This window comes from Glycine soja, chromosome 4 (assembly GCF_004193775.1).
Source record: "Glycine soja cultivar W05 chromosome 4, ASM419377v2, whole genome shotgun sequence".
Lineage (NCBI taxonomy): Eukaryota > Viridiplantae > Streptophyta > Magnoliopsida > Fabales > Fabaceae > Glycine > Glycine soja.
The window spans coordinates 46,541,663-46,568,098 of NC_041005.1; the positions used below are offsets into that span (position 1 = coordinate 46,541,663).

The 26,436-nt window shown below is 30.1% G+C and overlaps 3 protein-coding genes and 1 pseudogene across 4 annotated transcripts; 1 reads left to right on the forward strand and 3 right to left on the reverse strand.

Moving 5' to 3' along the window:
* Window positions 1–1,519: 1,519 nt before the first annotated feature.
* LOC114409960 (palmitoyl-acyl carrier protein thioesterase, chloroplastic-like) lies at window positions 1,520–4,177 on the reverse strand. Of its 2 annotated transcripts, none has more exons than XM_028373653.1 (6): window positions 3,658–4,177; window positions 3,090–3,223; window positions 2,859–2,972; window positions 2,428–2,608; window positions 2,182–2,250; window positions 1,520–1,960 (listed from the first exon to the last, which is right to left on the reverse strand). In XM_028373653.1, the coding sequence occupies exons 1-6, from the start codon at window positions 4,057–4,059 to the stop codon at window positions 1,712–1,714; spliced, it is 1,149 nt and encodes a 382-aa protein (XP_028229454.1). In that variant the 5' UTR covers window positions 4,060–4,177; the 3' UTR covers window positions 1,520–1,711. The 2 variants fall into 2 exon arrangements, with proteins under 2 accessions (XP_028229454.1, XP_028229455.1); XM_028373654.1 differs by having other exon boundaries at window positions 3,753–3,950.
* Window positions 4,178–6,338: 2,161 nt separating this feature from the next.
* Window positions 6,339–10,012, reverse strand: LOC114408211 (palmitoyl-acyl carrier protein thioesterase, chloroplastic-like). Its single transcript, XM_028371281.1, has 6 exons — window positions 9,562–10,012; window positions 8,528–8,661; window positions 8,236–8,349; window positions 7,767–7,944; window positions 7,535–7,603; window positions 6,339–6,916 (listed from the first exon to the last, which is right to left on the reverse strand). Exons 1-6 carry the CDS (start codon window positions 9,970–9,972, stop codon window positions 6,665–6,667), a joined length of 1,158 nt encoding a protein of 385 aa, XP_028227082.1. The 5' UTR covers window positions 9,973–10,012; the 3' UTR covers window positions 6,339–6,664.
* Window positions 10,013–12,671: 2,659 nt separating this feature from the next.
* On the reverse strand, window positions 12,672–17,622 carry LOC114410886 (annotated as a pseudogene).
* A 5,999-nt stretch (window positions 17,623–23,621) lies between these two features.
* On the forward strand, window positions 23,622–25,196 carry LOC114409961 (HVA22-like protein e). The gene is made up of 5 exons (XM_028373655.1): window positions 23,622–23,866; window positions 24,009–24,035; window positions 24,257–24,379; window positions 24,585–24,807; window positions 24,959–25,196. Exons 1-5 carry the CDS (start codon window positions 23,820–23,822, stop codon window positions 24,977–24,979), a joined length of 441 nt encoding a protein of 146 aa, XP_028229456.1. The 5' UTR covers window positions 23,622–23,819; the 3' UTR covers window positions 24,980–25,196.
* The last annotated feature ends 1,240 nt before the right edge of the window (window positions 25,197–26,436 follow it).

Consider the following 26,436-nt stretch of genomic DNA (forward strand, 5'->3'; position numbering starts at 1 on the left):
ATCCTCCACGGCTTCATCCTACCCATGAGAAGAGAGAGAGAAAAATAAAACAAAACTTGTTTACGAAGGATATTCACTAATTGGAATTGGTCAGCAATAGCTCAGCAAGCTTTTCAGCATTTTTCTCCTCTATATAAAGATGCTTGGATTGGATTCTAATCAGCTTTCTTGGTAATCTCTTTTACTGAGTAGGAGCAGAGACAACAAGCCGCAAGCGTGCATATTGCTGGTTTTATATTTTTTTCGTATCTTTCTTTAGATCTTGTCAGCAAGAGAGTACATGTTTTGTTCTTCTATTTCTGTTGGAGACTGCTATATTGCTGCTTTGGGCCTCATTCTAGGTTGGTTTTACTCTTAGGCCGTTGCTATTGGCACTAACACTTTTGAAATTGGCACTACCCACGTGGGTGCCTTTTATATCATCCCAAAATTGTCCCCGGACAAAAACACAATGAAATTATGATTCTGTTGTCTTCTTGAGAGATAAAAAAATAATAATAATGAAAACACATTTTTGTTATACACTTGTACAAAAAAATAATGATTCCATTATTTTTTTTCACCCTCAATAACACAACATAATCATGATTTTATTGTGTTATTTTATTTTCACCCCTATTGTGCAACGAAATTATAATTCCGTTGTGTTGATTAATACAACGGAATCATGTTTCTATTGTGTTATTTTTAATAAAAAAAGTGTTTTAATTAACATAACGGAATTATGATTTCATTGTGTTCTGGGTTGAGGAACACAACAAAATTATACTTTCATTGTGTTATTTTTTCAGAATTAAAAAAAATCACAAGGGAATCATACTTCTGTTGTGTATAAAAAATGAAAAAAAATCACCTTTGACAAATGAAAATGAGAAATGAAGGGAGAAGGGAGTTGGATGCACCTATAGGGAGGAGGAGAAAATGGTGGGGAGGGAAAGAGAAGAGAAGAATGGGGAAGAGGGAAGGAGAAGGGGTGGGGGGGTGGAGAAAAAGACAATTTGGTCTATTCCCACTACTTTTTAAAAAGTGAAGGTGAGAATCACAAAAGTGATAGCCGAAATGGTAGTTCTTTACTGTTATTTCCTTGAACTAAAACCCCATAATGGATGCAAAAAAGAAAAGCAAAAGGGAGGTTGCTATTCCCAATCATTTGGTCGCTATTTTCACCCCCAAGTTTTGTTTGTTATTTTTTTCTCTCCAAAAACATCCTTGATGGAAACGCATTTTCATTGTGTAATATACACAACCAAAACATGTTTCCTTTGTGTTACGGGTTCGTCCTCAATACATAACCAAAAATGGTTTCATGCATATAACTCTATAATTTATGGTTGCAAGTGTATGCATATCAGCTGTTTCCAACATTTTAACCACTTATTTTCAAGGATTCTTTTCGAGTCTGTACTCTGTAGATTAGGCAATTCAATCTCAGAACACTAAAATAATATTCAGACTGAGATATGTGTTGATATTTTAATCAGTTATTATCAACATGCTTCTATTATAACAAATTTCTCAATTATTAGCAATCTATAGTTCTTCTCACAGAAAGAATTTACAAAATAGGATAAATTGACAAATGTGTAATGAATGTAGAACTGAAAGAGTGAAAGGATTCTAGAAAGCAAAACCATAAGAGCAAAAAACAAACAGGAACGTAGAAGAAGGGTACAGGGTCCACAGATACTGTGGTTTTTGTCAATGTTACGTATCACTGTTGCTTTTGCTTTAAATTCCATTCAGTTCTGGCTCGGATAACATCTGCTTTATATTGTTGCAGACGAAGCAAGTGTGTGTATTGCAGTTCGGGTTTTCTGTTCTTGGAATTATTATTGGACTCCATAACTCTTGCTGTTGGACATGTCATGGACTCCAACAAATTTGATTGTGTACATTCACGCCGAAACTCCAAAGTCATGCTTGTCATATTATAATGTTCTAGCACTTCAATTGGCACACTCTGCAACAACCAAATTAATATGCCAAATCAACATTGGTACATATTACAGAAATGGTTTTTTTCTTCTTTTTAATTGGCAAATGTTAGTTGTTAATATGTTAGTTTTTGTATGTGGAATTAATCATCTCTAACGTGTATAATAAATAGAGTACTGAAAATTTGGCCACATATATAATTTGTTTTGCCATTTCTTGCAACTTGTTCTGTCAACCAATTCGTACCTCTAAAATCCATCCAATGTATTTCACATTGTTGACATGCTGGTTGGCATCCATGTCATTCCACCTTGGCTGTATTACATGGCAAAAGAAAGGGTTAATGCGATGATCTTAACGAAATATAATTGTGACATGCACTAGACACTATTATAGTTTTTGAGAAAGTAAAGTTAGACTAAAAGTGAAATGGTAATTGATAATAAAGAGGAGGGGGTGTAAAATTAAACTGAAATCAGATATCAAACTTACAGCCAGGCCAGATCGGATTCTCTGAGCAGTTTCATCAGTGAGTTTGTCTATCTTTTCAGAATCTGCTTCTTCGGTAGGAACGGCAAGCCTGTTATTAAGGTAAAAAGGAAGAAGCTCTTGCTTAACCTCTTCAGGGATCTTGGATAGTCTTCTTGTTTGTCTATTCATGATCACCCATGTGCTGCATGAGGCAAATTATTTTTAGCATATATATTGGCGAAACCTCAATGTAAGAGTCCACGAATGTTCGTTCAGTCAGTAAGGATTGAACTCATATCTCAAATGTGAGTTCTTGTTTGTGAAAACTTTGTTGGTGAATAATTTATAAGTAAGGACTATTTGAACCTTGAGGCCTTTCCTGATTAATCTCGAGACTTTACTCCTCTAATTTTTTTGTAAAGAAAAATGCATGAAAAGGATGAAATATGCACCTTGTTGCTCTTGTTATGATTTCTTTGGTGTAATGATCCCTGATTATCCAATCTCTTCGCATTCCATTCTTTCCTGCTGCATCAACCCAAGTATCAACTTCAATTTCGTCTCCCCTGTCACATTTATGTTCGTTTTATTAGTTCTTTGAACTAAACAATCAAACATAAGAGCTCACAAATATTATGTATTGATATGCAAGGCAAAGGGTTGGAAGCATTATATTTATTTACCATTTGTTATATCTTTGCACTTGAACTTGAATACGAGTAACCACCCAAATGAGTTTTCTAAGGCTCATCTCGCGGGTTGCTCCAAATCCTTCTCCACCAATCCCGGAGCTGGTGACATGATTCAAAGCAGTTTCCTAAAAAATGATTGAATAATAAATTGCTTTGGTTCATTCATACACTCTATTCATCAAGCATTTTAAAATATTATTCATCTATGTTTATCTAGGTATAATAAATTAATAATAAGATCTTCTATATGTCAGAATTCATCGGTATCATAAAGTCTAAATATACTGCACATATAAAGATCAAATGGTATTAATGGAAAGATCTCAGGATATTTTTGTTCAATTTTATGGTGTAATCATTGGCCATCAGATTAGAAAAACCATTAAGCCACGATTTTGAATCTGGCTAAGCAACCATGACACATTTTATGTTAATGAACAATATTGCAGAAATGAAGTAGAATGCAATTGGGGGTGTGTGGCTTAAAACTTAATGTATGTAGATAATTGTGAAAACGATATACTGAGTTATTCGTTGATGCTTGAATTGTGAAGCTAACCTGAAGAAAATTCATGATTGTCTCCATTGTGGCAGTTTTATCTGGTCCAATTTCATAAGACCTGATAACAAAAATTTGCCTAAATACAAACTTACCCTCCACAAACCTTCCACGCAAGCTGGTAACAATAGCTTCATCTGCTGCACTTTCATTTGCCAATTTCCCTGCTTGTAGAGGAGCCTCTGCCACGTTTATTCCATTCACATTCACTCTATTTGTTGTGTCCATTTTTCGAGGACTGTCATTGTAACTTGCACTCACCGATAAAAATCTTCGTTTGTTATTAGACATGTTAGTAGTGTTGCGTGGAGAACAAAAACTAAGCCTCAAAACATTATTATCCTTCTTTGCATCGCTTAAATTCCCTGGAAAATGTGAACCGATGATGCTGATTGCCGCCATTGATCGATGCAATTGCTAGTTAATTAAGACCTCAAATAGCTAAATAAGCTTATAGTGAATTCGGCAAGTGGGAATAATGAAAAAGTAATGTTAAATATAAGTCTAGCTCAAGTTTCTTGTTGAAGGGTAAATAGTTTCATTTCAAAAAGAGTGTACAATTTGTAGGTGCAACTAATGGTGAATTATTGGAAAGGCATAAAATCAATAACATTAGAGGAAGATGTCGGATTCGCAGCCCAACCACTTCATTCGAGTGGGAGAAAATAAGGTGAGAAATCCGTCGGTAACTTGCACGCAAAAATAGAAGATACTAGAGGTGTTGTTGCATATGTGCCATTCTAGCCATAAAAAATGGTGCGTACCACAATGTTCATGTCCTTTAGAATAGGGCACCTCTAATTTATCTCTAAACAATAAAAAGTAGTTTGTGTAGGTAAGCGGTTTCCAATTCTCTTCCACATCAAGCTATTTCCATGGTGAGAATAATAAAACGTTAATTATTCAATGGCCAAGTAAAAGATATTTGAGGGGGGTAATAAGAACTTAAATAGGAAAGCCGAACTAGTTGACATATGAGATACTCGTTGATTGCAAAACATTGAAAGGGAAAAAGAAAAGTACGAAATATCGATGGATACATTTTTATTTGTACTTTAACCAATTATTATCAGTATATAATTTTAGAAAATTGCTAAATAGTATAATTTTTCTTTTACGAAAATTGATATTAACGCCTAAGTTAATTTCCATCGAATCCTTACTTTTGCTCTATTCTTTGCGTTATCATTTAGTCAATCCTGTTTATTTTACTACAATAAAAAATAGAGTCTATGTGACCCGAGTTAGATTGAGTTTTATTTATTTTTTAATTAAATTTAATTGAATTGGAATAAATTGATTTTATTTTTTATTTTTTTAACCTAATTTAACTTTAATTGAATTGGATTTGCTCATTAAAAAAAATTCTCCAATCTTTAAAGTCTTGAAAAAAAATTAAATAAATTTTCAAACTCAAAAATAGTAAGAGATATTTTAAAAAATTAATTTTACAATTACTCTTTGAATGGAAAAGGATAAAACATAAATCATAAGTCATATACCTAAAATTAATTTAAGTAACTCATTCATAATTATAAAATATAAAACTCATAACTTATCTAACAACTCACATTATTCATAAAACATATATTATTTTACAACTCAGAATACTTAAGTCAATGGTAATTACTAATTATAAAAACAAAGAAGTCTTAAACTATGTAATAAAGAAAAGATAAACATAATTTGTATAAGTGCTTACTATAGGATTTTCTATATTAGTATTTATTTACTATTTAGCATACCATTAGTATTTTGCTATATGTTTGTTGCTGTATGCCAGCTGGATTGGATTTTGGTCGGGCCAAAACTTTAAACCCGTTACGCAATCTAATTTTAATTGGTTTGTTAAAATAAAACAAATTCAATCCAATAACTCAATCCAACCCATAAAAATTTAATTGGGTTGGGTTGGGTTGGGTTGGATTAGACATATTCACATATTGGATGTGATCCTATTACACCCCTAGTTATGTAACAATCCTAAACCACATTTATTGACGGCCATAGTCCTCGAAAATAAAAATTAGACTTATTACACCTTTCATCTCCAAAGTTTTATAATAGATTTAACTTATAAGATTAACCATACACCCTAATTACAAATTTAGATAGTGTATCTTTAAATGACCTAAAATTGATTTTGAATAAAATTAATTTTTAGATTATGTGATTTATGTTTGGATGTCTTTATTAAAAAAATTAGGAGTAAAATTTAATATAATCTTTTTATCTCGTTCAAAAGTTATACTTGAAATTATTTTAACTCAATCAATTTTAAATTCTTTTCCAACGTAAAATCAAACATGTTGAAAATTTACCTTAAATCAATTCTATATTTTCAATACTATCATTTAGAATCAAATTGTGAAAAAATTTACACACATTAGGATCGGCCTAATGATAGGAACATGATAGATTCACATGGTCATTGTAGACAAAAACAAAATAATATAAAATATTATAATTTCAAGTCTAGTACAAATCAAAACAAAGAAAAAAATATCTATCCAAACAAATTTCACTATCAGTCATATCTATAGTCTTCACAAAGTCCCATATATATAACATATTTCAAAAGTGGAAATAATTACTTTCACATTTCTAAGACCCTTAAAATTTGGCCCATCTTTCGTTTTTTCTCATGAATCAAGTATGCTATGCGATGCATGGGAATCATCAGCTTGAGCAATCCATCAATTATTCTCCTTTATTTTATTTCGTTTAAAAATTTGAATTACTATTTCTAATAGGATTGAATCAAAACATCATTCTTCAGATTGAATGAATTAATACAACTTTTGCCATCATAGTCAAATTGTATAAATAAGCATATTTGGCAAATTATTAAACATGAGATAAAGGATCTAGAAAAGCAAGATCAGAAGAGTGAACAAAAACTAGCTAAAATTGTAGTAGTATGGTATTGGTTGGGTCCACATATGCCTCCATGCTATCATTGGTATATATATCACGCACAATTTAAAACCGTCATATATAACTTGCATCACTTGTGATTTTGCTTAAGATGCCATTCTGTTCTGGCTCGGACCAACTCGGCTTTAGTGTCTTGTAGACGAAGCAGGTGTATATATTGCAGGTCAGGTTTTGTGTTAACAGAGTCATTATTAGAGGCACCAGTCACGTTGGAGGATGAACTACTTATTGATTCCAACAAATCTGATTGAGTACATTCGCGCCGAAACTCTAAAGTCATGCTTGTCATTTTATAATCTTCTAATACTTCTCTTGGCACACTCTGCACCAACCAAGTCAACATACCAATGCAAATGGTTAGTTCTTCTTACCTAGTGTGTTAATCATCACCCGGTAAATTTTACGAGTGTGTTTCTTTCACAAATTAAAAGTCTATTTCTAGAAATATAATGTAACATTTTTTATAAGTTTTAAAAAATTATTTCCCGGTATTGTTGATTTATGTGAATATCATAACTTTCTTTTTTACTTTCTCATGCTTTCATTCACATAAAGAGGGATGGGTGAGAATGTGATATTTTCTTTAGAATATGATAAATTATTCTCTAATACACATGTAACTTCCTTTTTGTACTTTTTTATTTAAATTATTTGGAATTTAAAAAAATATCCTAAGAATATTAAAATGTAACCAACATGTTTTAAAATCATATGAGTAGGAATTTTAAATAACACTGCTAATCTTATGGCTCCTATCATTCCGTGAAACAAACGTCCCTAAGAACAAGTACTATATGAGTGTCGTTATTAAGAGATCAAACATAGTCAATTTGCTAACAATGCTAATAGTGAAATAAAAAGTATAGTTACCACAGCCACGTTTCTCATATACATAATTTCGACATAGCTTGAAACTTTTTTTCGTCTATATGTTATGTACCTCTAAGATCCATCTGATGTATTTTACATTGTTAACATGCTGGTTAACATCCATGTCGTTCCACCCTGGCTGGTTTGCATGCAGATAAACAAGCAATCAATACAATGATATAGCGATAATCCAAATGTGGGAATAAAATTTTATAGCCCTTGAGGAAGATGGGAATCGAGTGAAGTGTTAATTAAGGGAGATGGGATTATTATTAAACCTAGAAATTTGCCATCAAACTTACAGTCACTCCATATCGAAAACTCTCAGCAGTGGAGTCAGTGAGCTTGTGTATCTTCTGATGATCTATTTCTTCCCTGGCAATGGCAAGCTTATTAAAGAAGAAAGGAACCAGTTCTTGTCTGACTTCTTCAGATATCTTGGATAATCTTCTTGTTTCTCTATTCATCATCGTCCATGTGCTGCATCAAGGAAATTATAGAAAATGGAGCTAATATTAAGAGGTTAGTGACTAATTATGAAAACTGAATGAGAAATGCTAGTAACATATGTCAAGCATACTTTTTTATTGATTGAAATTTATTAAAAACTATAAAATTTTATAAGCCCATATCTTATTTAACGAGTGTCACCTGTGACTTTATAATTTCTAATAAGTTTTAACTAATGCTAAAATGTACACTATGTGACAAGGAGTGTGCTAAAAAATATGCTATCAGCACTTCTCAAATCATAAGGAAGAACTATTGTACCTAGTTGCTTTTGCTATGATCTCTTTGGTATAATGATCCCTGATTATCCAATCTCTCCGAATCCCATTCTTTCCGGCAATATCAAACCAAGTATCAACCTCAATTTCCTCCCCCCTGTCGTATTCATCATTTTGTCTTTAAGCAAACCATCATAGTATTCCTTACAAATGAAAATCGTATTAAAAGCACCTTGGACAAATTCTTTAAAAAGGAGTAGTATTGTAGTATTATTAGAGGCAGAGGAAGGGGCAGGGACAGATACATGCATCGTGTATAAATGGATAAATTTTACCATTTGCTATATCTCTGTACTTGAACTTGAATACGAGTAACAACCCATATGAGTTTGCGAAGGTCCATTTCGTGAGTAGCTCCAAAATCGTTTTGACTTACCCCACAGTTGGACATATGATTTAGACAAGTTTCCTGAACCATTGTACATGCAGGTCACCGAGACTATTCTCCATCGTATGGTCAAAATAGTATAAGAATACGAAAGTATATGAGCAAGATAAACTCATATCCTCTCATATATGTTTGGTGCATACAAGAAAACCCAATAGATAATTAATAATATAAATTATATGCAATTAATAAAATTACTCCTGTAAATTAAAAGTGATGGCAAAAGTAGGAACGAAGATAGTAGCAGCAGTGGTGACTGGTGACAGCTATAGTGGGGTTGCAACTGTGATATAACAATGGAAGTGACATCTTGAAAAAAACAATAATAATAGAAATGACTAGGGACAATGGTTAGAGTAGCAACGGGAGCAATCTCGGCAACGGTTGTGTTGTGATTTATGAAGCACAAACACTTCCATATAGTTAATGTCTAAAATATAGGATGCAAACACATAATATACACGTATAAACATAGAAATTCTAATTAAATAAAATGTAAATAATATATAACAAAATTTTCAAATTGATAATATATTTATCTTTTTAAACCAATATTATATGTTTTTTTAAATATATCAATTGTATAAGAGTGACGAAATAAGTGTTCAAGAAAAAAATAAAATAATTTTTGAATCAAACATTTAATAATAAGTGTCGAACAATTGTCCATATGTGTGATGTCAGAAATCTATATGACATGACGGTACCTCAAACAAGAAAAATGTTTATACTTCATAGATTATGATGCACGTAACAAGAAAAGTGTTTATACTTCACAGGAATGACAATAATAACAACAGAAATAAATGTGATATTGGACTATTGTTGGTGGTGTAACAAATAAATTATATAATGTGTAGTGAAGGTAAAAAGAAATTATATTGTAAGATCTTCAAATAGGTTATGATGTATTAAGCTAACCTGGAGAAAATTCATTAGTGTCTCCACGGTGATAGTTTTATCCGGGCCAATTTCGTAAGATCTGACAAAGAAAATTTGCCTATATACAGACCTGTCTTTCACAAACCTTCCACGAAACAAGGTAACAAGGGTTGTATGTTGTTTGTTTTCATTTGCCAACTTTCCTGCTGCAGGATGAATCATTGGAACATGTTTTATTTCATTGATTGTGCCCATTATTCTCCCAGGACTACATTGAGAACTTGCAGTCACCAACAATGAAAATCTTCGTTTATTGTTCAATGCAATATTAGTGTTGCATGAGGAATTAAAGTTTGGCTTCAAAAACTCCCTTCCCTTGTTCTTGTTGACATTGCACCAATTTCCTCGAAATTGTAGCCCCATGTTGATGGGTGCCACCATTGATGTCATTGCTTAATTGAACGAGAAATTAATTTGATATGGAAATTAAGTAGAACTGATGTTTGCTTCTAGCCATGCTTCTAATTTATGCATTCTGTCTCCGGACTTTCGGGCGTGTCTAGTAATGAAGTGTGTAACTCAAAAGATGAAAAATAAATGTTGAATTAATGACATTCCCGAAAGCATTTCGGTTCTGTCGTTTGTCACGTTTAATTTTGTTTTATCCTTGATTAAATATGTATCAGTTCGGAGAAACAGCAATGTCGTGTGCCACATGTTTTGGTTGCTTTTTCTCAACTGAAAACAAAAGCAAGCGCGATCCAACACAACTACTTCTACATGAGAAGGAAAACGATTTTTTGGACGCTTGTTACATCTATTTATTTTAAATATTCTATCAATATTTTATATTTTTTTATTTTTATTTTCGTATCACATCATAAATCCTATTATATTTATATATTTTTTTCTTTTTAACTCTCTCTAGGTGTAAGATAATATGATAGGTGTTCATTAAAATATTTTTATTAGTATTATGATATGATGTAATATGAAGAAAGAGTTAGAAAAAAAAAGTATTAATGAGATGCTTTTAAATTTTGGGAGTTCAAATATTATTATTCAACCCAAAATTAAGAATGATGTACTCAAATTGTTCTTACTTTTTTTCATTTCACTTCCTTACTTCGTCCTCTTTCTTTGATTTCAAGTCTTTAAACTAATGCATTTAGTTTTCTAGCAACTTTTATAACCCTTTTGAATTGAAGTTTCTTGCACATTATTTCACATATTTCAAGCGTGCATCCTTTATATTTCCAAATATTCTTTTACTTTCGAAGTTAAGTATGTATATTCTTTTGCAAAATTTACAGCCTTTTCGTTCTAAATTTCTTTCAGTTTAGCTGCTCTCTTTTAGATGTCTGCATTTAATTTTTGGTTTAAATTCTTTTATATTTCTGAAATTTACATACCTTTTTATATTTTGGCTATTTTTGGTAAATCATTTTAGCTAATTTTTAAATTTTGTTTACTAACAGTAAAACTTGTTTTGTTATTTGATAAAAAAAAAATTAATGACTCAAATATTTGTTGAAATGCTACTTGAAATAATAATAACTTTTAGCTTTTAGTTTTTTCTATTTTATTCTTAAAATATTTAATAAATTTTCTTATTACCATTGTTTAAATAGTTTTATTGTTTATTAAATTGTTTAATTTAATAGTTACACTATTTATTTTATTATTTTAGCATTATACATCAAGATATTGATAATGATATATGATAGATTTATTTTATTTTATTTTTGCTACTACATTTTATAATTTTTTATATTACACTATTTAGTTTAACCATTATACTAGTTATAATATTTAATTTATTATTTCAACATCATATTTTTCAAAATTGACAATCATAAATGTTGAATTATTTTTTAATAATTTTATATTAGATATTTTGTTTTAACTATTACAGTAAATAACATGATAAAAGTACAATGTCTACTCAAATATATATATTTTTTTACTTTAAAAATATTTTAAGATATAGTATAAGATTAATAGTTAAATACACAATTTGAAAAAAAAAATTAATAATTAAAAATAAAATGTAATTAAAATAATTTATCTAAAATATAATTAAAAGAGTTTAAAATTAATAAAAAAATAAAATTATAACACTTCAAAACATATTTTTATCCATAAAATAAAATTAAAATGTATATAAAAATATCATATAAATATGTTCAATATTGTTATTTTATATTTTTTAACTATATCAACAAATAATTTTATCATATATTTATGATTTAATAAGCTAGTTTAAAAGTCTTTAACTAGGTATCAATTTTTAATTTTTAACTAATTTTTCAATTAGTTTTATTGAACATATCATTTTTCATTAAATTTTGATTTCATTTCTTTTAAATTACATTTTTTATTTATGCAATTTTGTTTCTTTAAGAACTTTGTATTGATATTTTATCAATTACTTTGGTCAATTTGATCAATTGAAAATTTAGTTCAATTAATTGCCGGCCGAGATTAAGTCAAACCAATATTTTTTTGCACAAACATCTAACTTCTTCAAGATCACAAGTTCATAATAGACTTCAATTATTTTACAAACAAATTCTTTTATAAGCAACGAGTTTTTCTTTTGTATAATATAAACAACGAATTTTATTAATGTTTTGTTTGGTAGAGGGAGAAGAATTTGAGAGAGAGAGAGAGCAAGTTGATAGGTGAGAAAGGGAAAAAAATTAGGTAGGAAATAAGTGAAAATAGAGATTATTTGATTAAAGAAAAATAAAATCAAATAGAGAGAAAATCAAATATATATATATATATATATATATATATATAATCAGTTTTATATAGACGAAAAATGGTTGGATTGTCGCAATGAATGATGGTTTACTGTTCGTTTTTGCGTGGAAATCTTTTCACGTGGGTCTCACAAGTTTTTCCAAAATTTCCATGACTGTGCATGCTTAACAAGCAAAGGAAGAGCGCAAAAGTTTGTACAGTTCCCTTTCTTTCTTCCACATTTCTTTGCTGCCAAACAAACCGTAAGAGTGAAAATGGTTGCTTTGAGCAGAAGGGTGCCCAAAAAGCAAGGCTTTCTAGTTTTTACATAACGCATCCTGTTTGCATAATATATAACCACATAATGCTATATGAGTCCTATATCACCATACCCCCTCACATAAGCATTCTTGAAATTTTTGATAGTAAAACAGCCACTAAACCTCATAAAATGAATTTTTTTGAAAAATAGATATATGTATTGTCGCAAAACATCCACAACAGATTTCACCTACCCCATCCAAAGCATCCACAGTTTTCAATTCATAACCTTGCATCACTTGTGTTTTGCTTAAGATGCCATTCTGTTCTGGCTTGGACCAACTCGGCTTTAGTGTCTTGTAGACGAAGCAGGTGTATATATATTGCAGGTCAGGTTTTGTGTTAACAGAGTCATTATTAGAGGCACCAATCACGGATGGACTACTCATTGATTCCAACAAATCTGATTGAGTACATTCACACCGAAACTCTAAAGTCATGCTTGTCATTTTATAATCTTCTAATACTTCTCTTGGCACACTCTGCACCAACCAAATCAACATACCCAATGGTTATTTCTTCTTACATTTCATGTTAATCATCAGCAAATTTATAAAATGTATAACATTGCACAACTGTTTTGAGGGACTTAAGTGGTCAAACATAGCCAATTTGCTGACAATATTTACTAGTAAAAAAAAACAGAATCTAGACATAACTGTCACGTTTTCTGGCATACATTATTTTGTCATAGCTTGGAACTTTTTGTTTATTGTCAAATATGTTAATTACCTCTAAGATCCATGTGATGTATTTCACATTGTTAACATATTGGTTAACATCCATGTCGTTCCTCCCTGGCTGGTTTGCATGCAGATAAAAAAGCAGTCAATACAAATATTCAATGATATTATAACCATAATCCAAATGTGGGACTAGAATTTTATGGACCTTGAGGAAGAAGGGAATCGAGTGAAGTGTTATTGAACCTAAAACTTTGTTATCAAACTTACAGTCACACCAAATCGAAAACTCTCATCAGTGGCATCAGTGAGCTTTTCTATCTTCTGATGATCTATTTCTTCCCTGGAGATGGGAAACCTATTAAATTAGAAAGGGACAAGTTCTTGTCTAACTTCTTCAGGTATCTTGCATAATCTTCTTGTTTCTCTATTCACGATTGCCCATGTACTGCATCAAGGAAATGATAGAAAATGGAGCAAATATTATGGGTTATATAGTTAGTAATTATGAAAATTGAAAGAAATGTTACTAACACTAACACTGTTACGAACACAACTTTTGTATTTGGTTGAAATATATTGGAAATTGCACAATTTTGTGAGTCCAATGCTTATAAGAGTGCGTTAACTAACATTAGAAAATGTTATAAGGAATGTGTATGATAGTGTGTATTTGTATTTCTTAAACTAAAAAGGATAAACCATTGCAACTGGTTGCTTTAGCTATGATCTCTTTCGTGTAATGATCCCTGATTATCCAATCTCTTCGCGTACCATTCTTTCCGGCAACATCAAACCCAGTTTCAACTTCAATTTCATCCTTCCTGTCATATTTATGTTTTTGTCTTTGAGCAAACCATCAATGCAAATATTCCTTAAAAATGTAAATCGAATTATAAGTACTTTGTACAATTGCTTAATTTACGATTACCACTACCCCAACGTCTTATACTAAGTAGTATAAGAGGTTGGGAAAGAGGTAATCATAAGCATCTTGTATATAAATGGATAGATACATGTTTACCATTTATTATATCTCTTTACTTGAACCTGAAAACGAATAACAACCCAAATGATCGAGATTGCGAAGGTCCATTTCCTGAGTAGCTCCAAAATCGTTCTGACTTCCCCCACAGCTGAATATATGGTTTAGAGCAGTTTCCTGAACCATTTTATATGCAGGTCATCGAGACGATTTTTCATTCCTCTGGTTCATTAATGCTCTATCTATTCATCAAGTGATTCAAAACATTATGATCATTAACGGTGATCTTTTTGTACCTTATGTTCTTTTATACTCATCAATCTATAACTTGTATTTCTTTTTCTCTCATCACTTCTTATACAGATGGAATTGTCTGGAATTGTCTTATTTTTACAGTGGACTTGCTTGTATAAACATCTCTTGAAGCAATTCTAGGAAAAAAAATAAGAAATAAAATATAAAACAAGTTTCTCTATTAGCTAAAATTAGCTTATATATGCATAAGTTAATTAATTTGTAAAATTTTTCATACTTAACTCTAATTAATAAAAGTTGATTTTGAACTCATCTATAAACTAATTTTAACTTAGAAAAAGTTTATTTAATTTTCTTTTCTTCTTATTTTTTTCTCTTAAAAATATTCCAAGAAATTTATCCAAATTGACACATTATAAATTTAATCATTTGACAAGTAATTTTTTACGCACTTTTAAATGCCCATTCAATTTTGTGGTCACAAGTATGAATAGGAAAAGCAATTAGCAAAATAAGCTGTGATACTTTCGTGTGTTAGGTGCATACAAGAAAATCTAATAGACAGTAATATAAATTGTATGCAAATAATAAATTTGCTCCTATAAAAAGTGATGGTATTGGTGGGAACGACTAATGGTGACATAATCATGAAAATTGTGATGATGGTGTAATGGTACTGATAACAATAATAATAGTGTTAATAATTTGGTAATGGTTATAATAGTAGAATAATGAGTAAATTTATTTAAACTTAAAAAAATAATTTTAAAGAAATTAATTTTTGTATAAATGTTTTTTTAAGAAACATATAAGATTTAGACAACAAAATTTTCCGTTACTTATTTTACTTACAAAATTCAAATTTTTTTATAAAAAAAAAACTATTAAAAAACCTAAGCTACTTATTTTTAGAGAACAAAATTTTTCATTACTTTCTCAATTTGAGTTTATTTTAATTTATTTTAAATATGTTTATTTGTTATGAATTCTTAATTTATTTTATAAAATTAAAAATAATTATTTTTAACTTTAAAATTTTTCATTACATAAAATAAAGTGACTAAAATGAATAAATAATATAGTTAAATAAAATTTTTATATTTTTCAATTTAAATATTTATAATTTTTATTCTTTAACTTTAATTTTAGTTTCACAATTTTTTCAAAAAAAATTATAGTTAATTTTACGAATACTTAATTATAGCAACGTATTTATTAAATACTTTTCAATATATATTGTCAACGATGGTGATAAAGGTATTGGTGAAATAGGCAACAATAATAATGATTTCATAAAAGATGTTTATAATTAAATTTTAATGTTATTCACATATTTTAAATTATGATCCAAGGACTCTAACCAACTATTGCATCATCAATCAATAACTTTATATAAATGGTGAATTAAATGTAAATCGTATTAAAAATATTCTGTACAATTGCTTTAAAAGTAGTATAAGAGGCTGGGAAGGGGAAGTTAGTGTATATACTAATGGATAGATAGATGTTTACCATTTGCTATATCTCTGTACTTGAACCTGAATATACGATTAACAACCCAAATGAGTTTGCGAAGTTCCATTTCCTGAGTAGCTCCAAAATTGTTCTGACTTGCCCCAAAGCTGGAGACATGTTTTAGTGCAGTTTCCTGAACCATTTTATATGTAGGTCATCGTGACTATCTTTCATTCCTCTGCTTCATTAATGCTCTATTTTTCAAATGTTGGCAAAGCAATATGGTCATGAACTGTGATGTTTTCGCACCCTATATGCTCTTTTACACTCATCAATCAATAACTTGTATTTATTATTCTCTCATCACTTTTTATATAGAAGGAATTGTCTAGCTAGAATTTTCTAGCATTTGTCAATTACTGTAGTTTTTTACACACACTTTGATGCTTGAAACTTTTTTTTTAAAACAATTTGTGACTACTAAGGAACCGCCGCCAACAATTGCTTTTAAGGCCACAAATTACTTCACTAAAAAACAGACAAATCTTTTATTTTGTCGAGGTTAAAAAGTAATTCATAGTGATTTTTTAGCTGTGACAAATTATTTAAAAATTAAAAAATAATTTAATAAAGCAAAGTTATACGATTTATTCATTTTAGTAATTTTTTTCAAAAGCTACTCATTTTTTGTAATAATTTCAAACAATTATGCCATTTTGGTGGAACTGCCCTTTTTAGCAACTTATGCAAAACTTATTTACGCAGTCCCCTCTTTGAATATTGACTCAACCTAAAATATCATCTTTTTAAAATTTCCATTGGTTTCTCAATTTGAGTATTTCATCCGCTTTCTCAATAAATAATTCTCATGTATCTTAGTTTATTTAAAATTATGTTTATTTATTGTGGAGTATTAATTATTTTTAAATTATTTATTTTAGAAAGAAAAAAATAATTATTTTTTATTTTTAAAATTTCCATTGCATAAAATTAAAAAAGTAAATAAAATGAATAAACAATATAGTTAAATAAAATTTTGATATCTTAAAATTTATAATTTTTATTCTTTAAATTGAATTTAAATTTCTTATTTTAAAAAAATTGTAGTTAAGTTTTTAAAAGTCTTGATTACATCAATATATTTATTAAATACTTTTGGGATTATTAAAGAAATACTTTTTTTGATTTTTATATATTGACAATAATGGTTATGGAGGTAGAGATTGTGGTGATTTAGGGGGATATATTGGTGGTCTTGTAATAGATGCTTATAATTAGGTTTTAATCTTAGTCACAATTTTTTTTAATTGTGGTCAAGGACTTTAACCAACTACTGAATCATCAATAACCCCCAATTATATGATATATTCATGAATCAGCTGTAGGTTTGATGAAGCAAAAGATGTTAATTAATTAAGCTAACCGGGAAAAAATTCATTAGTGTCTCCATGGTGATAGTTTTATCAGGTTCAATTTCGTAACACCTAACAAAGAAATTAGTCTGCCTATATACAAATTAACCTGTACGTCCTCCACAAACCTTCCACGAAACAAGGTAACAATTTGTTCTGTGTTAATTTCATTTGCCAACTTGCCTGCTGTGAGATGAACCAATGGAACATGTTTCATTCCATTGATTGTATTTGTGTCCATTCCCTCAGGACTACATTGAGAACTTGCAGTGATTACCAACTATGAAAATCTTCGTTTATTATTAAATGTATTTGTGTTGCATGAGGAATTAAAGCTTGTCTTCAAAAACTCCCCTCCCTTGTTGGCATTGCACCAATTTCCTCGAAATTGTAGCCCCATGTTGATGTGTGCCACCACCGTTGATGTCATTGCTGAATTCAACGAGAAATGTGAAGTAGGCACAGTTGAACACTACATGGAAAGGCACAGTTTGTTTCTAGCCATGCATGCTTCTAACTTATACTACATTCTTTCCTCGTACGGACCGTGTCTAGTGATGAAGTGCGTGACTAATTAATTAAGGTTATTGTTCAAAAGATGTCTAATAAATGAATTAATAACGTATACGAAAGCATTTGAGTTCTGTCGTTTGTCACGTTTGACCTTTTGTTTTATCTTTAAATGGATATTTATCAGTTCGGAGAAACAGCAATGTCATGTGCTACATGTTTAGTTTAATTTGGTTGCTCTTTCTCAACTTGAAACAAAAGCCCTATAGGATGTTTACGGGTTGGTTGAATTTGGATAAATCTGTTATTTAAATTGATTAAAATTTTACCATTAAAGTTGGGTTGGATTTTTTTCTTTTTTCTTTTTTCCTTTTAAACCCAATTCAACCTCATCATAAATAGGTGGGGTCAGATTAGGTTAATTGGGTCTTAATATTTAGAAAATGATTTTATTTTTAAGAAAATATTTTTTAAAAAAAAATATTTTTTTCTTAAAATTTGTAATTATATAATAATTAAATGCATTTAAAAGAGATGCAATTGTAAAAATATTTGACTACTATAATTAATAATTTTAATGCTAATACAATATTTTTCTTTTAAATAAAAATAAAGTATGATATTAGCATGTGAAAACATAAACAAAATTAAAATAGAGATAAAAATAACAACTTAAAAAGAAAAAAAAATCATAAGTGATTCAATTTAATGATTTAATAAATTATATGGGCTAAAAATTTACTAAAGTTTTTGTATTTAATAATTAATTTATATATAATAAATTAAGTTATATGATATGAGTTGGATCAGATTAGATTAAAAAAAATTACTTATTACTCAATCGATTAATTTATATATAATAAATTAAATTATATGATATGAGTTGGATCATATTAGATTAAAAAAAATTACGTATTACTCAATCGATTCATGATAGAGTCTTAATTAAATTTGACCAAATTCGATCCAAACACTTAAAAAATTCAATATAATATAATTGGGTCAGATTAAGTATATCAAGGCCCATGAATTTTTAACAAAAATTTGTTCATATTTATCTTTTGTTTTCAAAGTCCAAAATAATATTAATTTTTTTTTCAATTATACCCTTATTCTCATTAATTATTATACATATTTTTATTAAAAGTAAATAATAAATATAAAGGTTGGTGGCTTGGAAGAAGGAATGACCAGGTACTTTGTTTCATAAAAACATAAGTTACGAGACAGAGAAATCAATGCTCACACTTACAGCAACTTGGAAAATTAACCAACTAGAAACATGACTAAGGCATCAAATTTAGTTTTACTTAAACTAACAATTTATTAATATTTGGTATCAAAATAGTGATCCATGAACACGCCATAATTTTAAACATATATCTTCTATTTTCAATTTCTTCATTCCTTCCTTTCTCCTTTCCGGTCTCCCCCTATGAAGCCCTCCCTCTTTCCGGTGTTTGTTTAGCAATGAGATTTCATTATGTTACAAATTTTCTGTGTTACAAATTTGCCTCACAATAAAATTGTAATTTTCTTGGGTTACAATTTCTTTAATAATATACAACGAAATCATTCTTTTGTTGCATATTTTTCACGGTATTTTTCCATAATTACACTTATTTAATATAGAATATTTCCAAAATACACTAGTTTATTAAAAAATTCCTAATTGATTACTGTCTTATAGTAATCGATTATCAGAGAGTGAAAACTCTAGTAAAAGATTTTTCTTTGAAAAATTCTTTTGGACAAATTGTGTTATTCAATCTTTTATTTGAAAAATTCTTTTTATACTTATCTTGATGTTTTTCTTGAGGTTTTTGCATATCTTGAGTCTTCTCTTGAATCTTCACTTGAATCTTCTTGATTTCTTTAATCTTGTTTGAATGTATCTTTTTAAAAATCTTTGGCATCATCAAAATAATTTTGGAAGTTTTGATTCTACAATCTCCTCCTTTTTTATGATGACAAATCCTAAAATCAAGAGAATATATACAATATTTGATCTATCGTTCACTCATCTCTTTCTCCCCCTTTTCTTTTTGAATTTATGCTTAATTTAAAACTTAGTAAATATAATATCTTGATTTTTAAAATACCCATTTTTCTTGGTTGGTTACGCTGACTAACTCACCAGTCTGGCCAAAAGTTTGATGAACAGGTGAAGGAGTACAATACATTGACTGAGGATGTGGAATTTCAAAATGTGTTTGTTCAATACTTGTCCCTGCAACATTCTGAGTATTTGTTGTGCATGGATCATTTAATTGTTGTGCAACAGATAAGAAAATAAATGGTATTTTTCCTATACCATTCCATGTATGTTGGTGTATGTGTCACTATTCCTTCAACCAATTGCCTAGTTAAAATATCATTGCATTTGTTTTTTCATATATTAATCAATTCCGCATGATATTCCATCCAGTCATTATAATGATTGTCTCGCATGTCAATTTGGTGAAGTCGATCAAGATTCATGGGATTAACAGGGATATCTTGTTGTATCCATATTGTAGCTTGACCCTGGTTTGTTTGATGTCATTCCACAATTGGAAAATAAATAATTGCAGTACATGTAGACAAAATCTTCATGTCTCTATATGCATGTCTTAGTAGGTGTTCTTCAAATCCTCTATATGGGACCCAAGAAAACTTAAATATATGCTAACAGTGCAACACTAGTAAATGTTAATATGTACATATTGATAGTGTAGTTCATGATAGTATTATACCTCATGGCTCTCCATATGATCTATACGAGATCTATATCCGACCAAGTCACCATGAGGTGTGGCCCTATATTCTAATCTACCACCACTCCATCTGAAACGTAAAACATACAAAACCAATATTCATTGTAATGTTATAATATGCGTCATTGAAATTAAAAATTTAGATTTCGCTATATGTAAATAACCTTTTAGCCTATGGATAAGTTGTTTCAGGTCGTGAGACTCTTGGTGCAATAAAAGGCATGCGATACCAAGCCCATGACTACAATAATATAGCACAACCACCCATAACTTTACCAACCTTCGATGATGCTCGGCATAGTTCTCTATACAGGTTTGCTAAACAAGTTGAACCCTAATTATATTTTTTTATGTTGTTCAAATCACGTAATAGGTTCAAATACATTAGATGAACTCTATTTCCAAATTTATCAGGAATTAAAGCATTGTCAATCATGTACATTATGTAAGCTCTATACCTGCATTGTAGTTTGTGTATTGTTGGTTCTTCAAGCAATGATGCGCACAAGATGCTTAACAACCATGTTAGCTTCAGTGCATCTCCTTTACATGCATTTTTGGGAGAGACTTCCCCTAATAACTCGTCGCATAACTCATTCCAACGTAAGAAGTTAGGTTCAGCCACAACACGATCATCGATTCTAATGCCTAAATGCAGTGCAACATCTTTGAGTGCAACAATCTTTGCTATTAGAGGTCGACAAGCTCAGGCAATGATCAACTCCGACTCACAATATTCTGAAGTCGTCTATGAGGCAATGAATAACAGTCAACAAGAATCAAATACACACATTGTAAATGAATTCAACAGACACAATCACACATTTATTATAACAAAGACCCAACCATCACGTCAAACACACAAGCTACCTGGAAGGTTTAGATTAATGTTACAATCTCAAAAGTGTGATTGTGGTGAATATCAAACTAAATACTTACCGTGTTCTCACGTCATGGCTACCTGTAAATCTGTCAATGTTGATCCTATGAACTATGTGTCGTCGTTATTCACTTTACAACACATTTTGCACATCTACGATAACTCCTTTGCTTTACTACCACACGAATCAATGTGGCAAGAATATGAAGGAGATCAGTGGGGTCCTGATCCAAGGAGAAACAGGACTGCAAAGGGTTGTCCCGTTTCAACTCGCATTCTTACTAAGATGGACGAATACGAAAATGAATGATAAGATAGTAAAAAATGTGGAATTTGCTGGCAACATGACCATAACAGAAACAATTGTCCTAACATGTCTTCATCTTAAGTTTTTCCTTAGCCAAATGTAATTGTTTAAGTATTTGATTGATAATGTAGTATAATGTTTTTCTATAAATAAATTGTTAAATAAAAAGAATTATCATTTTTAAATAAAAAGAATTAATTTTTATACTAAAATAAATATATTATTAGACAAAATTCAAATTTTTTTAAAAAAATATTCACCTAAAAATGTCCTATGTAAATTAAATAATATAAGAAAAATAATTATATTTAATAATATTATTTTCTTATTAAAAAATTAATTTAATAAACTCTTAAAAAATTAAAAAATTAATTTAATAAAAAATTATTTTTAAAATTAATTAAAAATATATTTATATAATATAATATTTATATTATTTTAATAATTTAAATAAAAAAACATCAACGCACGAAAGTCGGGTGATCAAATCAGACTTCCTTACTGTCCCATGAAATTAGTGTAATTTAGAATTTTTTTAATAAATTAGTGTATTTTTGAAAATATTTTACATTAAATAGGTATAATTATGAGGAAAAAAACCTATTTTTCACACTCCCACTTCTATAATAAAATCGTGATTTGGTCCTACAATATCTTTACAACCACCTTATATAGTAGAAATACACTTTGGTTATACATTCTTTCACACCCACTAAAATAGCAAAATTATGTTTCTGTACAAATGAAAAAGGATATCTTTGAAATTTTCAAATGCTGATAAAGCCAATAAGAATGTTATTGGATCAATAGCAACTCCTTTCATGATAAAATAAAGTGAACTTCGATGAAAGGTTTGCAACACAAACTTTTAGATTTTGACTTTTAATGTTCACAAAACAATTGTCTATTATCAGTGTCTGGCTAATCTTTAGGGTACGTAATTAATTCTTGGAAGAGACAAAAAAAATTAATCTCGCATATACAAACAATAAAAATAAATGAAAAATTAATATATATATATATATATATTAAAATTCAAAATCTAAATTTCCACAAACATCGAAAACTTATTTAACCTTTGAATATTCCCTTTCTTCCTAGTCGGTTTGGTTGGTTACCTGGGACTATTTCTCACTCTACCTTTGCTTGTGTCAGTCAGATTCAATCTTATAATAACTAATCGAGTATTTTTCAGCTTTATCAGTAAATCAACACCAAACACATAGCAAGTGAGTGCAAGCAAGCCCTTTTATTCATGGTCATCCACGACATCACCCCCACAAGAGATAGGTAATCTGGACAAGGATTCAGTACAATCACTGCGATGACAGCATGAAATCTAAACCGTTAAAAATAAAATGTATAAATTAATAATTCAAATAAAAAAATTGGACCTTTGGATTGTGACTGAGGACCTGCAGTTGGAATCCGGGTCCAGAAAATCTCCACACTTTTTATCATTATCATCCATCACAGCTTCAGGAGACACATCTAACCGACACGTGCACGTGTCACCGACCCGCATGCATCAAAAAGTGTGCACACGTTGCTTGTGCTTTGGGCAAGGAAGGAACCTTCCTAAAAATTAGGGCAATTAGTAATATTAAAGTTTAAACAAAGAAAATAACATTGGATAAGGTGATTTTTCTCATGTGGACGGTGTAGATTAAGCGTGACACGTTCAAGGCAGAACCCGATACTTGCCCTTCTCTTCACACGTGATCCCCCTTGTCCCCCTCTCTCTATCATCCACAACACTTCACAAACATTTTATATAAGCTTCCCTCTAACGTGGTTTTCTCTTGTAACCCTCAAACGTTTTCTCACTTCACACGTTCATTTTCATTTCACCTTATAAGGTTACTAGTTATTGTGACCAACCACCCCATGCCTAATTAAGCCCCACTTTACTCTTTCTATTTCTTCCTTTTCTTTTCATCTTGGTTCACTCTCACACCTACAAATTAATAATAATACAAACACATATGGGAAAGTTGTGGACCTTGATCATCCAGCTTCATTCTATTGCTGGGTATGCATTCTTCTTCAACCTTTTCTACGCCCATGATTTACGTTATTATTATATTTCTTTTGGTTTTGGTTTGATTCCTGTATGTATCCGTATATATATCTTAAACTACTACTGATAACGTCTATGTTTATCTTCTTTTCAGGCCGGTTGTGACGTTATTGTACCCTTTGTAAGTACATGTCGACCATCAACTCCAACATTTTATTAATAATTTTTTAATTCACTATGTTTTAATTAGTTCTTTAATTTTAACCTAAAACTAATTAATGGAGATAAAATATATTTTATCCGTAGTTTTCCTCTGTTGAGTACTTTAATTAAGATAAAAACGTAAATATAAAGTAAATAACACGTAGTAATTTTCTATTATATAATTATTACTATTTACAGATATGCATCGGTGGTAGCAATAGAGAGTCAGTCCAAGTTGGATGACGAGCAGTGGCTAGCTTATTGGATCATCTATTCGTTCCTCACCCTTGCTGAAATGGTTCTTCAACCTATCTTAGAGTGGTGAGTTAGAAATTTATATATTTGTACGAATGAACCATGCATAGAAATATTCTCTCAATGAATTTATTTATTTTCATTGGAATTTATGTGGAATTAATTATGTGGTTTTAAATCCGTGATTTCCACCGGCTACGGATCAAAATAAAATAAAATTGTGGATTAATATAGTAGGAGAAATTGATTATAAAATTTTTGAAATGGGCAGGATACCAATTTGGTACGATGTGAAACTATTGACGGTGGCATGGCTGGTGTTACCCCAGTTCGCAGGAGCTGCGTACTTGTATGAAAGGTTCGTGAGAGAGCATATAAGGAAATACATAACGGAGAAGGAGTATCTCTATGTCAACCACCAGCAACAAAGCAAAAAGTCTCCCAATAACGGGGGCAAGGCCAAGAAGTTCGTTGAATTCGTCACACCCAAGAAAGTGAGTTTTAATTAGTTTAACTTGTTTTTAAATATTATTATCATTTGATCAGATTGAAATGATCGAATTAATTTGATGGGAATTTGAAAAACTAGTATCAAATTCTGATATAAATTTGTGGTTGTGATTTGGCATGATGTTGCTGGAACAGGGGGATCAGGAGGTGTATTGAGTTGGCAATTGGACGGTGCCGAGAAGTGTAGAGTTTTTTAACTGAGGATCTTCGTATTGGTCTTTGAATCAACTTTCCTTTTAATTTGGTTAACTGTGTTTTATTTATGTTTTACGTATATATATGTGTATGTGGATCTCTTTCGTGATCACCTCCTTAATTGTTGTATCATATTATAATCTCGTGTTGTATGTAAAGTGATTTCTTTCTTGAGTCTCCTATTGCCTCATACGAAAGTAAAACCAAATTCCATTCTCAGGACGTGGTTGCGGATCGAGAATCGAATACCTACAGATTTTATAGTATCATGGGCCAAAGAAATTCACCTTGGGTTAAGTTGGACTCAATTAATTAAGTCACAAAATAAAAATTTGCTAGTTTAATCCAATTCTTTGTAGGTATGTAGAGATATTTCTGAGTCAACAAAACATATAGCTCCCTTATTCTTTACTTGTAAAATTATAAATTTGATTTCCCTTTATCTTTGAATTTAATTCATCAATTTAATCTCTTATTATTTTGTAATTCTATTATTTTAATCATCAACTTCGAAATTGATGGTTGATTGTGTTTATTTTAATCGCCAGGTGTTTGTATTTGTTGGACAATAACGATCATATGTTACAATTTTATTGAAGGTTGAGGTTGATTAGATACACGAAATCAACGTCCAATAAATGCACAGGATATGATGGTCAACCTTCAATAAAAATGCGACATAGGACGTCCAATCTTGGAGTTGAAGACTAAAATAACAGGATTGAAAAAAATGGAGAATTAAATTTGTAAACTAAATTATAAGAGGACTAAATTTACAATTTTGAGACAAATAGAAAAATTAATTTTGTAATTTTGCCACTTTGCGGTGATGTGATTTAATTTGGAGCAATATCATTTATACGGATTGTGCTTGAGTTAATTCTCTTATTATAAGAGAAAAATATTAAAAACCTTGGTTTAACAATGAAGTTCAACTAATATGGTTTAGAGTTTTCACTTGTTTTTTTTATCAGCAATAAAATGATATATTAATAAAAGGGCCCAAGGTACAAGTTCAAGTCGTGCCTTAACAAGACACATAAAAGAAACTCTAAAAGGTTATTGATCATTTCTGATACTGTTGTACTCATAAATAATCCTAATCCAAGTCAGAGCCGAACAAAACTCAAGACCCCACTGCATTTACTCCCTACAATAGCCGATATATTACAGCAGTACCACACCTCCACAAGTGTCCTAGTCTTCTTTTCTTTTGTCATGAAAATTAAAAAAAAAAGCCACAATTACAATCAAACATAAGGTCTGGGGTTTGGTATCACCCGAGTTTTGTGACAGAAGCATAAATTGAAAATTACTTATTACCTAAAAGATTAACTCCTCGTGATCCTTAAAAGAGATCCATATTTAAACTCATGATTTAATGTTTTGAAATAAAATTGTAATCTTAATTTCTCTAA

What these genes read in the sequence shown, in the direction of transcription:
- LOC114409961 (XM_028373655.1), top strand. Translation starts at nt 23,820, where the DNA reads ATGGGAAAGTTGTGGACCTTGATCATCCAGCTTCATTCTATTGCTGG. An exon ending in GTGACGTTATTGTACCCTTT is followed by an intron (nt 24,036 to 24,256) that starts GTAAGTACATGT and finishes TACTATTTACAG; the next exon opens with ATATGCATCGGTGGTAGCAA. An exon ending in CTTCAACCTATCTTAGAGTG is followed by an intron (nt 24,380 to 24,584) that starts GTGAGTTAGAAA and finishes TGAAATGGGCAG; the next exon opens with GATACCAATTTGGTACGATG.
- LOC114408211 (XM_028371281.1), bottom strand. Translation starts at nt 9,972, where the DNA reads ATGACATCAATGGTGGCACCCATCAACATGGGGCTACAATTTCGAGGA. An exon ending in CACTAATGAATTTTCTCCAG is followed by an intron (nt 8,662 to 9,561) that starts GTTAGCTTAATA and finishes ACAATGGTTCAG; the next exon opens with GAAACTTGTCTAAATCATAT. An exon ending in ATCATAGCAAAAGCAACTAG is followed by an intron (nt 7,945 to 8,235) that starts GTACAATAGTTC and finishes TCCTTGATGCAG; the next exon opens with CACATGGACGATGATGAATA.
- LOC114409960 (XM_028373653.1), bottom strand. Translation starts at nt 4,059, where the DNA reads ATGGCGGCAATCAGCATCATCGGTTCACATTTTCCAGGGAATTTAAGC. An exon ending in CAATCATGAATTTTCTTCAG is followed by an intron (nt 3,224 to 3,657) that starts GTTAGCTTCACA and finishes ATCATTTTTTAG; the next exon opens with GAAACTGCTTTGAATCATGT. An exon ending in ACATTGGATGGATTTTAGAG is followed by an intron (nt 1,961 to 2,181) that starts GTACGAATTGGT and finishes TGGTTGTTGCAG; the next exon opens with AGTGTGCCAATTGAAGTGCT.